The sequence below is a fragment of the Moschus berezovskii genome, chromosome 2 (assembly GCF_049115385.1).
Source record: "Moschus berezovskii isolate FMDL1 chromosome 2, NW_MosBer_1.0, whole genome shotgun sequence".
In the NCBI taxonomy this organism is placed as follows: domain Eukaryota; kingdom Metazoa; phylum Chordata; class Mammalia; order Artiodactyla; family Moschidae; genus Moschus; species Moschus berezovskii.
This window is the reverse complement of record NC_142461.1, coordinates 84,318,248-84,330,844: the sequence shown is the minus strand read 5'-3', so window position 1 is coordinate 84,330,844 and position 12,597 is coordinate 84,318,248. Positions and strand designations below refer to the sequence as shown.

General features: G+C 35.9%; 1 protein-coding gene across 3 annotated transcripts in view; it reads right to left on the bottom strand.

The window, feature by feature from the left end:
* ARHGAP15 (Rho GTPase activating protein 15) overlaps positions 1–12,597 on the bottom strand; it is a 725,608-nt gene that overhangs the window by 571,479 nt on the left and 141,532 nt on the right. For 2 of the 3 annotated variants that reach the window (XM_055398711.2, XM_088829189.1), the window contains exon 6: positions 1,050–1,139. The exons of the other annotated variant lie outside the window; for it this stretch is intronic. In XM_055398711.2, the coding sequence (XP_055254686.1) occupies positions 1,050–1,139 (90 nt within the window). The remainder of the gene's footprint in view (positions 1–1,049; positions 1,140–12,597) is intronic. 3 annotated transcript variants of the gene reach the window in all.

The window sequence follows — 12,597 nt, the reverse complement described above, 5'->3', positions numbered from 1 at the left end:
TAAGATATTCCATAATATGTTGAAAGTGCTTTTTCGTTTTTTTCATTTTTTTAATTACTATGAGTCCAAATTATTTGGCTAGACCTGATTAAGCATCTGAAAAGTGAAAAACCAAACTGAAAATCAGGTTTTTCTTCCCAATGAGAGATCAGATAAAAAATGTCACCTACGTATTCTTCTATAAGACCCTATACATTAATTTTAGTAATGCATTTAAGAATAGAGTTGATTTTTCTTTAAAGGTTAAAATTGCCTTCTCCAAAATGGTCTCAGAATACATTTAATACAATAATTATGACGATCTAGTTTCTACTAAATGATATAAATTCCAAAACAAACCTATAAAGTTCTGGGTTACTTTGGAGATCTAAAAGTAAATTAAATGTCATATAAATATAGAAAAAAGATCAACTTCTGTAATGTCAAGCTATTAATTGCCAAAGGGATTTTAGTAAAATCATACATGAAATATTGTTTTCCCATTTCCTTTCTTTGAAGGATTTCATCTGGTTCCTTCCATTCAAAGCAGCATGATTGAAATTATCAGCTATTTTTTTCAAAAAAATAAATTATATAATACGAAAACATTGATTTCTACAGCTGTTCAGCTCTCTCCATCCCCCAAGTTACACTGGTAAATATAATTTATGACTGGAAGGCAGGAATGGCAGTGAATGCAAATTGTTTATCATAATTAGTGAATCTTAGTTTGTTTATGTCTGAAAATCCTACACTAAATCTATGTAAGCCAAGCATTCTAGGTTGGAATCCCAAACAGCTATGAAATACACTGTAAAAGTCAATGACTTTTGGGTATATAATTAATCAGCACACAATAAACATTTTGTGTTTAGATAGCAACCAGTCACCAGGGAAAAAACAAACAACCAAAATTTGACAGGAAGAGAATCCAGTTTTTCACAATGACCTCCGCACAACTAGTTCAAGCTCATGAAAACATCTTTAACAAGGTAGTCTTGTTTTGATTACCCAAGAGAGCTAAGATTTAGAAAGAATAGGAACAATTTGAATGTATGTAACATTCTTACCTGAAAGACATTCTTTCTGCTTGATTTTTCCTTGGCCCACTCAATATGTGCCCCACACAAATCCACACTTTCTGGTTTGTTCCCAGTTTTCTGTAAACAAAAATGTAATAAGAAGAAAAAGCACACAACACTGGTGATGCATGTCAGAAAAAATAAGTTATTGATTTAATAGCTATATAGTAATGGCATAAAGGCTTTCTTCTTTCTCTTTTCCAGTTTCAAATAGATATTCTCACACTCATGTTCACTGCAGCATTATTTACAATAGCCAAGACATGGAAATGATGTGTCCGTCAACCAATCAATGGATAAATGCATAAAGAAAATGTTTACACACACACACATATATATTGGAGAAGGAAATGGCAACCCACTTCAGTGTTCTTGCCTGGAGAATCCCAGGGACAGAGGAGCCTGGTGGGCTGCCATCTGTGGGGTTGCACAGAGTCAGACATGACTGAAGCGACTTAGCAGCAGCAGCAGCATACATATATATAAAATACTATTGCCTTGTTGTTTAGTGGCTAAGTCATATCTGACTCTTTTGTGATCCTGTGGACTGTAGCCTACCAGGCTCCTCTGTCCATGTGATTTCCCAGGCAAGAATACTGGAGTGGGTTGCCATTTCCTTCTCCAGGGGATCTTCCCCACCCAGAGATCAAACTCATGTTTGGCAGGCAGATTCATTACCACTGAGCCACCAGGGAAGCCCATTTATAAATATATATAAATATATGCATATATATATGTAAGTAAGGTAGGGTAAGACAAATTCTTCTTGATCTCAGATACATGCAGAGTCTGAAAGTCTAACTCACAGAAACAGGGTGGTTACCATGCACTGGGGTAATGGGAATAAATTTGTTAAAGGGTACACATTTTCAGTTATAAGATGAATAAATTCTGGGGATCGAATATACAGCATGGTGACTATAGTTAACACTGTAAATTACTAAGAGAGTAGATCTTAAAATTTATAACCACACATATACACACACAGAAAGTTAACTATGTGAGGTGATGCATATTTTTAGTAGCTAGTCTTAGTGTTGCAATAATTTCACAATGCACATGTATATCAAACCACCACACAATACACCTTAAATTTACACAATATTATTTGTCAACTATATCTCAAAAAAGCTGAAAAAAAGGGAAAAATAATAAATTTAAAAGATCAATTGTATGGCTTTTAAGAATTCACTTTTCTGGTTTTTAAGACTATACACATAAGTGTAATATATATTTATGTATTTGTATTTAGTCAATTTAATTTTGATCAAATAGATTATGGCGTGTGCTTCCTTTTATACAGTACAATGTGGATGTAACTTAAATGCTGTTTTTACTTCAGTAATTCATAATAATCAGTTAATGGGAATGTCCACTATATTTGTCTCTTCATATTTTCATTTAGTTCAAGTGCATCATACGTACATAACTTTAAATCTGCATAACTCCAAACATTAAAATGAAAACTTACCTGTTTGGAAAATTTCTTTACTATTTTTAAAGAAAGTTATTTAAAGCCACATTTCAAAGATTCCAAATATTTTTACATGTTCTGAGCTACTCTAGGTTTTCCTAGAGATTAAGTTCCATTTTCTCAAGCCATTTTCAATAGAATACTTTAAGTTTTTAGTATACAAAGCTTATAATATTTTTATATAATTTTTAACAGTATGAACTTAAGATTAAAGCATAAAATTATGGAAAAGTAGTAAAAAAAAGTTATAAGAAATCTATCCAAAATTTTTGCCTCTTACCCACTATGTACTATCAGTTTATAGTAAATAAATTATTTTTCAGAAGAAGCCAGAAATAAGGAGTTTTTAATAGTAAATTTTAAGATTTTCTTGATCTTTGGCAACTCAATAAAAATTTTTTGGAAACATTGTTCAGGCCAAGCACAACTTTCCTTCAGGATAAATTCAGTTGGCAAAGCATCAGCTGACAGTGTATCTTTCTTTTGTTATTTGGAGATAATTCCATGAGAAACTAATCAAGATGAGCGTGGCTCTTATGAATGCTTCAGACTGTGAAATACTTTTACTATCTTCCCATACTCCACAACCCAGGTGATCACTGCTGTGGAAAATCTTAAAACACGATAATGATGTTTATTGTCAAGTGACTTATGACATAGAGAAATTAAGAGCAACCTGTTTCTACAGTTACTTGAATTATGGGACACTCAGAACCAATAGAAATAATCATCAATAAGCATATGTAAGAAAAAAGACTATCTTTCCCACATAATGCAATCAGGAAAAAAAAAAATGTGAAGAAAAGATTTTACGTAAGAAGCACTGTTTATGGGCCAAACATTTCTCTATGTGTTTTATGGCTATTAATACTTATTGAACCTGTATGAAGTAAGTACTATTATTATTATCATATTACAGGTAAGAAAATGTGTCAGAACGGTTTGGTAAGCTTTCCCAAGGTAACACACGCAGGAAAGGAGGAGCCAGTATTTGAATGTTAGCAGCACCCCTTCAGAGTCTGTTTTTAACTACCGTGTTGTCCTTGAAAACTGAATATACAGTGTGATCATATTCATGTTAAAACATGAAACATTTAGGGAAAAGAGATGCTTTTCTCACTAGACTAGTGCAGACATATTGATCTTGTTTCTGTCTTTCTCTGTTAAACTTGATCTTCCCACTGGGCTTTTACACCACCTGTTTACCTGGAATACCTCCCAATCTTCACATGGCCGACTCCTTCTCCATCAGATCCTAGCTAAATGTCACCTTGTCAGAAGTCTTTTCTCTGACTGTCTTATATAAAATAGTGGCATTCCAATATTACTGATTACTCTCTACCTACTTATTTTAATTTCACCACAGATCTCTCCCTAGTTGAATTAATATACATAGTTTTATGCTGTCTGTTTTTCTCCCACTAGAGTTTAATTCCCTGAGCTGGGAACTTGCTTGCTTTTTCCTCCACTATTTTTCCAATGTATGGAACTATGTCTGGTAACTAACTGTTCTTCAATGAATATTTCCTAAATTCATAAATGAAGGTACCAAAGTGCAGTTAGGGTTTGTGCTTTGGAGGGAAGGTTTGGACATTTTAAAATTTTCAATTTTATACATTAGGGCTTATATTTGGTTTACTGGTTAAGCAGTCTGTTTTGTGAGTTTTTGCTTTGCTTGCTCTATTACCCTTAGTCACCTCCTGGTGCTCACTCATATGACTTTGGCCCATATCTTATGCTCTTCATGAGCTCACTGCTTCACCTTCTCTCCATGGTTAATAATCTTCATTCTGTCTTTTGCTTAACAACTCCTGCTTTCTGAGTCATTCTTACTCCCACCCTGTCATGCTTGGTTTTGAGGTTACTGAAATCTGCAGACCTTTGTGTGTTCTCCCAATGTCAAGCCCTGGATTTCACTTCCTTTCATGTCCATATCTGTGTCCTGATTCAGCAGGCAATTCAACCTACCCTTCTCTCTCTCCATCATTTGATGATTCACTCCACTCTCTCATCCACATTTTCTTCTTCTACAATCCCCTTCATATTCCTCAAATTTAGAGAAATGAGTTGACTACTCAATATAGTAACATTACAAATAATGGCCACCTACTTAAGTTGGGGTTTTGACTCTACGCAGAGACACTTTCATCATTATCATTATGATAAGGGCATTTAACATACCCCTGAAATCATTGCCAAGACTAATGTCATGAATGCTTTGCAGAATTTTTATGTGTTCCTAGTCAGTTCCTATTTTTTGAATGGCATCTCTCTCCCAAAGCTTTACCTTTTTCAAGTTATCCCACCAAATGGCTTACTCATAATTCACAGAGGTCATAGAGCCCTTGTGCCAGAACATTTCACCATTCTCCCCATTTTCATAGTTATTCGGTGTAATCAAAATGATCAGACAGAATATATTCTATATGTCTTCCCTCTGAAAGTTTTATATCAACTTCTTTATTTCCTTACAATAATCTTGTGAAGTTAACGCCATGGCCTTCAACTGACGTGTGAAGAAACTCAGGCAGAGAGTGGTTAAGTTTATTGCATTAGCTCATACACTTAATAAGGGTCTCAGCTGAGATATGGATTCATTTTTATCTGACTCCAAATCCCAAGTCCTTGAACACTGCCTCCCCTCCCTACCTATCCTTTTCTCCTACTAGGCCACATAACATCCTTTTTAGGTCCAAAAATAAGAATTAACATATTCTATTTCTTCCTTGTTTCCTCATTTCCCACTTTCATTTCTGGTTTCCAGACTTCTCGACCTGGGTCTATGACCTTTGTCTCCATGTCTAATGAACTCCCATGTCTGGGCATGACAGCGACATCTATGAGCATCAAAAGCACCTGGTCTGTCAGTGCCATCCAGTGGACCAACAACTCACAAGGCATGTCCTGTTTATCCTCAGGAGAAGAGATGCTCATTCTTCATCCCAAGGGTTGTCCTCTGTAGTTCTTACTTCCATCCAATCACATCCCTCATTTTCTCTCAAGTAGATTATATCCTTTAGCCTATAATCACGCTGAGGTCACTTTTGCTTAAAACAAACAAACAACAACAAAAAAAAAAAACCAGAAGAAAGCAAGCACTAAGCCACAACTTCACAGTTTCTCAATCTCACCCATTTCCTTCTATAATGACCAGGATTTTTCAGAGTTTCCTGTAGTTATGTTCTCTGTTTGTTCTTGTTCCATTCTCTTCACAATGTCTTAATCATTAAGGTCAAAAGAAAGAGTCTGATGCTGTCGCACCTATAAACATTCCAGCTGAACCCTGTAATATGAAATGCTGCTGGCCCTTCTCCTTAAAACTCTTTGTCTCTGAAGCTAAGACACTTTCTCTCCAAATTCTTTACTTTTTATATGTTGCCTTCTCTGTTTTTTTGTTTGCTTGCTTGTTTTCTTCACTGACTTCACTTCCTCATCCCATTTCTTGGCGGTGGTGGTGGTGGTTTAGTTTTTAAGTCATGTCTGACTCTTGTGACTCCATTGACTGTAACCTGCCAGGCTCCCTTGTCCATAGGATTTCCCAGGCAAGAATACTGGAGTGGGCTGCCATTTCCTTTTCCAGGAGATCTTCCCAACCCAAGGATTGAACTTGGGTCTTCAGCATTGCAGTTGGTTTCTTGTATTGCAGATGGATTTATTTTTACCAATTGAACCACAAGGGAAACCCAGTTCTCAAATGTTAGTAATCCTTGGTTTATGGTTCTAGACTTTTATTATTTCTCATCGCTTACAAGCGTCCTTTGGGTTTTGCTCTTGCCTATGATCTGATCCATCACTTATAAATATGCTAACTTCCCAGTGGTTTCTTGTCCCCAGAACTCTATTTCCTATCATTAGGATGTAGCACAGACAACTCTGTGAAAGCACTGTCTTCTCAGAGTTGCCCCCCTTTCTCTATTGCTCATCTTGGCTAATCATTTCTTTACCTCCTTTACTCTCCTCATTTTCTTAATTCTCCACTTCCCATCAACAGCCACAAATTCCAGAACCAGATCACAGTCTCATTCGAGTTCTTATTTTCTCTCATATGAATTCCTCTCCATGCTGTTTCTTCTGATCGCAGGAAAAACCATTTCAATTCATTCTCTGTGCTTTGAATTTTTTTCTAAGATATAAATCTCAAAAATATTTCTTCTAGAAAACTTACTATCTACAGAATAATGTACAAATACCTTAGCAGAGTATACAGGCTTCTTTTCATTATCCTCCAACCACCTTCTCAGTTCCATTCTTCCCTCTTTCTTCTATATGTCAGCAATGTTGAAGTCTAGGCAGTTTACAAAATGCAACATCCTTTCACAACTCTCTCTATGGGGATCTGAGTATACATGCACCCCTTTTCTTCTGGAACACATTTATTTCTCCTTTCATCCATTTTCCTTGCCTGCCATCTGCCATAATCTTGCTCTGTTTCATGATGTAACTCCAAAATAACCTACATGAGGCTCTCCTTCACCTCTGTAGGTACAATCACTCACTCCTTCCCACCATTTTCCCTACTCTGAAACACACTTTTTGGACAACTGGTTTTGTTATCCACACATTACAACTACTTTCTGACGTGTCTTTTTCCTCCAGTTATACAATCAAAACAAGTTGGATTTGTTTATAAATGTTTATTTTCCCAAAATCTAGCAAAGTGGCCCCAAATAAGCCCTAAACAGAATTCCATTAACTGCTCAATCAATTTAAAAACTGGAAACCTGCAATAGAAAATTTCCAGATTCATTCCAATATATTAATAAATAAAATTAAAGATACACCTCAGAAGTATAGTTTATAAAATGAGAAACATTTGACAAAAATCACAATAGTCTCATTTATACTGACCTTTAATAGGAACTAATATTATAGCAAAATTGAAGCAAATGATGGAGATTTGGGCTAAATTTTAAAGTATCAGAAAAAGCTAAAGAGATTTTGGTAAAAGTCTAGCAAATAAAAATATCCACCTCAAGAAAAGAAAATTAAGTAAATGAAGGACTGTATAAAAATGATCCTAATCAATCATTCATTTTTACAAATTTAAAGCAAAAAGACCTAGGCTTGGAGAACAACTTTAGGGACTAGGCTCTATTAGAGGGGGAAATTATCAGCATTGTTAAATATTGTAATAAGTTGTTCAGAAAAGTTGCAGAATTTATTTGGAAGACGATCAAGATTTTATTCAAGAAGTCTCAAATTAAAGAATCCTTTAATAGAAAACATTTCTGATTCGACAGCTATAAAACACATGAAAAAGTCTGCTAAACTACATGATGCCAATGTATCACATTGTACATCATTATAAAAACGTACTTTTAAAAATAGACTAAATATAAATTTAAGTCTAAAAGTCGACATAGATTTATTCTGGGTAAACTTAAAATATAAATGACTGATTTTTAAAATATTTAAATAAAAGTATTTAAAAGTTACTTCTTCTAGACAATAAAACATAAAAAATCTCTTTGCTGAAAAAGGCGAAGTTATTAAAAATTGACCTTAGGTCTTGTCCACTTCTGATTTTTATTCTTAGTGCATCTTTACCATTTCCCAATAATAGTGGACAGCATATTCTCTCAATAATACATTTTTCCCTGACTTAGATTAAACATTTGGGATTAAGTTTCCCATTTTTCTTTATGGGATATTTGGGGTTTTTTAATGTATATTAAAGAAATATCAAAGGCCAGATGCTCTTTTGCTTGATGGCATTTTCCATGATAAAGATTGGGCATGTGTGTGGGCAACAAATCATTGGGCCACTCATTCTCATACCCTTATTACTCGACGTGGTTGAAAAAAGACAAGGCTCAGATTTTATGAAACAGGTTATTAGCTACCATTTTTTATTTTGGATTAATTGCTATTCCAGAATATAGACTCAGATTGTCCTTATCGGTTTGAAACATGAAACACCAAATCTGTTTAGAGGAATTAAGTTCTATCACATAACTGGTTTTGTTTCTGGAAAATCAATCATGCAGGAGGATAAATCTCACTTATAAATTCTCATTTTGGCAAAATGATTTAGGAAAGAGTGCTGAATGGATACCTGATCTTATTAATGTCTAATGTATGGCTTCTGTCAACATAGAAGTGGATACTTTGATTGTAAGATGTGAGTTTTATGTATATGAATATAAATGGTGTTAATAATAGCTGAAATTGTTTCTCCAGTGAAATTTCTCAGTACAAGACCAAATCAAACCAGATTTTCAGAAAAGGAAAGCCTTGTTAGTGATCTGGAGCACTAGAATGTTATACGTTTGTTTACTTTGTTTGTTGAGGAGAAAGTATTCTCTTTCAAGAAGAACTTATTGTATTTATCCTGAATCAAAATCTTGCAAGAATAAATATAAAAGCTTCCATGTTTACTGCATGCTTATATTGCCTTAAATTTATATTACATAAAAACTAATTAAAGCTAAAATGTGAGTAGTTTGGGCATATTTTTGATGCCTCCAGCAGCCCCTCAGATTCCCTCCTTAGACCCTCATTCACTCAGTTGGCCTCAGCTGTCCCTGTAGATGGCCAGTCCTGCTTGGGCCTATAGTGTCCCACTTCCTGTGGAAGACTAGACACCTTCTTGGAATGCAAGGCCCTCTCGGTTGCCAAAGTGCAGATAGACGTTAAGCTCCTTACCACCTCTAGATTTGGATGAAATGCTGCTTTACAGGGGATAGGATCTGACTTCTGAGTAGTCATAGGGGTGTGTCCAGGATATATACAGTACAGGGAGTGGAGACTGGGTGATACATTGAGGAGCCTGGTAGGCTGCAGTCCGTGGGGTCGCTAAAGGTCGGACACGACTGAGCGACTTCACTTTCACACGTTGGAGAAGGAAATGGCAACCCACTCCAGTGTTCTTGCCTGGAGAATCCCAGGGACGGGGGAGCCTGGTGGGCTTCTGTCTATGGGGTCACACAGAGTCGGACACGACTGAAGTGACTTAGCAGCAGCAAGCAAGCAATGGGAAGAAACCTGGCTGATAACTCCTTCTCCTACCCCATCCTTTCCTCCTACAGACTGCTTCATGCTCCCTCCAGTTTATTTGTAGCTTCTCTGAAAATCATGGTGCACCTGCCCAGTAGCCCTCTCCAGTGTCTCCTTGAGGCACTGTGTAGAGCGGTAGCCAGAATGATAACACATCCTCTTTACCCTTTCCCATCATCTCCTGCCGCACTTCCTTTTTACTGTACTCTCTATGTCCTGGGCTCATGCCTCCCCAGTAGAAGCATGGGTACTTACTTTTGGCTTTGTTTTCTAGAGAATCAGGACTGAGACAATCGGTATTTCTTTCCTATGACAGGGAAAGGTAGCTCACCACTAAAATGTGTACAGTGCTCCCTCTTCAAGAGTCTAGACTTTCCTCTGGGAAGTAGCTCAAACAGCCAGAGGCTGCAATTTATCTATCCCCCTTTACACCAACCTGTGGCCACATTACTCATTCGCATCACTGGAAGGCGAGTGAAAATGATGTGAGAGGCTTCTGAGCTCACAGCTTTAACACAGCTTGCAGACTTGCCTATGCTGTCTTAACCTTCCTTCAACCACCACTAGGGGATGACAGAACCGAGAGATGGCACAAGCACCCTGCAGCAGAAAACTGACCAGGAATATTTGTCTTGGCTATGGTATGAATAAGAATCACTCATGCCAAAGTCACTCACACCAAAATCACTGCAGATGGTGACTGCAGCAATGAAATTAAAAGACGCTTGCCCGTTGAAAGAAAAGTTATGACCAATCTAGACAGCATATTAAAAAGCAGAGACGTTATTTTGCCAACAAGGGTCCATCTAGTCAAAGCTATGGTTTTTCCAGTAGTCATGTATGGATGTGAGAGTTGGACTATAAAGAAAGCTAAGCACCAAAGAATTGATGCTTTTGAACTGTGGGGTTGGAGAAGACTCTTGAGAGCCCCTTGGACTGCAAGGAGATCAAACCAGTCCATCCTAAAGGAAATCAGTCCAGGATATTCATTGGGAAGGACTGATGCTGAAGCTGAAATTCCAGCTTTGGCCACCTGATGCGAAGAACTGACTCATTGGAAAAGACCCTGATACGGGGAAAGATTGAAGACAGGAGGGAAAGGGCACGACAGAGGATGAGATGGCTGGATGGCATCACTGACTCAATGAACATGAGTTTGAGTAAACTCTGGGAGTTGGTGATGGACAGGCAGGCCTGGAGTGCTATAGTAATTAGGGTCACAAAGAGTAGGACACGACTGAGCGACTGAACTGACTGTAAGTAAGAAATGAGTAAGAAATGAAGTTCTGAAGAAATTCTGAATTGTATTTGGACAGTGAGTAGTGTTGTTGTTGTTGTTGTTTTACCTGAAATATCTTTACACTATTGTTAACAAGATTAAGACAAGGATTTTAATGTATAATCATTGAGTGGCAGTTTTTGTGTTTGAATCTAGTTCTGGTTCCAAAGTCTGTTCTCTTAACCACTATGCTTTACTGCTGTATACTAATAATGACAATAATAATAAATATATATATTATCTTTGCTTTGTGCTAGGCATGCTACATCGATTTTCTCACACAATCTCACAATAGCTGTATGAAGTAGGTACTCTTATTAACCCCAAACTGCAGTAGAAACATCAAAGAATTATAGCAACAAATAAAATGTGAATCTGGGATTCCTAACCCAGGTGGTCTGACTTAGAGGCTCCTATTTCACCTAATATGGTATACTGCTTCCCAGAGCATTTCAATTTAGGGGTGAATTTTAAAGGAAGAATAAATACATACATTCAGTAAATTTTAAAATGCACTGTAGAGTAAGTCCACTTCATCTTAGAGAAATGTAAGCTCTAAATCACATGTATTATATTGACCAAAATGATAAACCACAGAGAGTCAAGCTTCATAATTAAAATAGTTTTCTGAAAGAGCCTAAGGTGAGGTTTATTGGACAGCAAGCTATTATCCATTTATAAAGCATCCTATCAATTTCATAGATTTTTGTGGTTATTAAAAATTATGTAAGATACAAAATTTATTGTGGTTAATGGCCAAATCTTGAGAAAACTATAACCAGAGAACATGGCCTCATTTATAGTAATATCGATCACATGATTTCATTTTTTCCTTACAGAGTTTGTGTTAATCAGATATTAGAATTAATTTTTCCTTTTTTTTTTTCTTTTCTTTCTTTGATACCCACCTGTCATCCTCCAGATTTTGGACTGTTTTTTTCTTTTAATTTTTAAATGTATGATGAGACCATATGATAGTGCAATCAATGGCTGTACTAATAATCTGTGCCCAATATGAGCCATGCTGACTTTGCCAGAACACTACTATTACAAGAATTAAGACATTAATCACAGATTTGAAATGGCTTTGTTATGCTAAGGTTGGTAGATCTATTGTATGCACCTCCATTTTTATGATTTTTTTGAGCAGGGATCCAAATAAGGGCTTAACACTCACTTTACAAAGATAAAATAATTCCATATTCATTTTGAACAGAATACTCAATAATTCATGAATAGCTTTCTGATTAAAACTGAAATCTTTTTGCTAAATCACATCATTTTACTCCCATAAATAAGTCCACTTTGTTATTAAAGTCATGCTACACTGAATGAACATTAAATATATTGCATTATTTAATTAATGCTTATGCTCATTATCTGCATTGGAAGTAAACAATATTAAGAAGAAGTAAACAAATTATTTTAATGAAGCCTTTCATATTACTCTTTTTTTGCTTTCAAGGTTATGGCTGAATGACTGGTCTAAAAACGTTAATAGTTTATTAAATGCCTTGGAAAAGTTTTCTCTCATTAGAAGTAAAATTTGCCAGTGTTTGCCTCTGATTAGAAATATTAGTACAATGTAAAGTGAGAAACAAAAGTAGCCAAAAAATCCAAATTACATACACAGTCAACATGTAGTTTCCATATTGAACACACTGGCTTTAGAACTGTGTGGTTTGAGAGAAATGGTCCCAAAAATGCTTATAATAAATCAGAATTTATGTCAAAATTGATCCTAAGTTTTCTGAGTATCCTGTGATAAATATAAAAGGAGGTAAGGT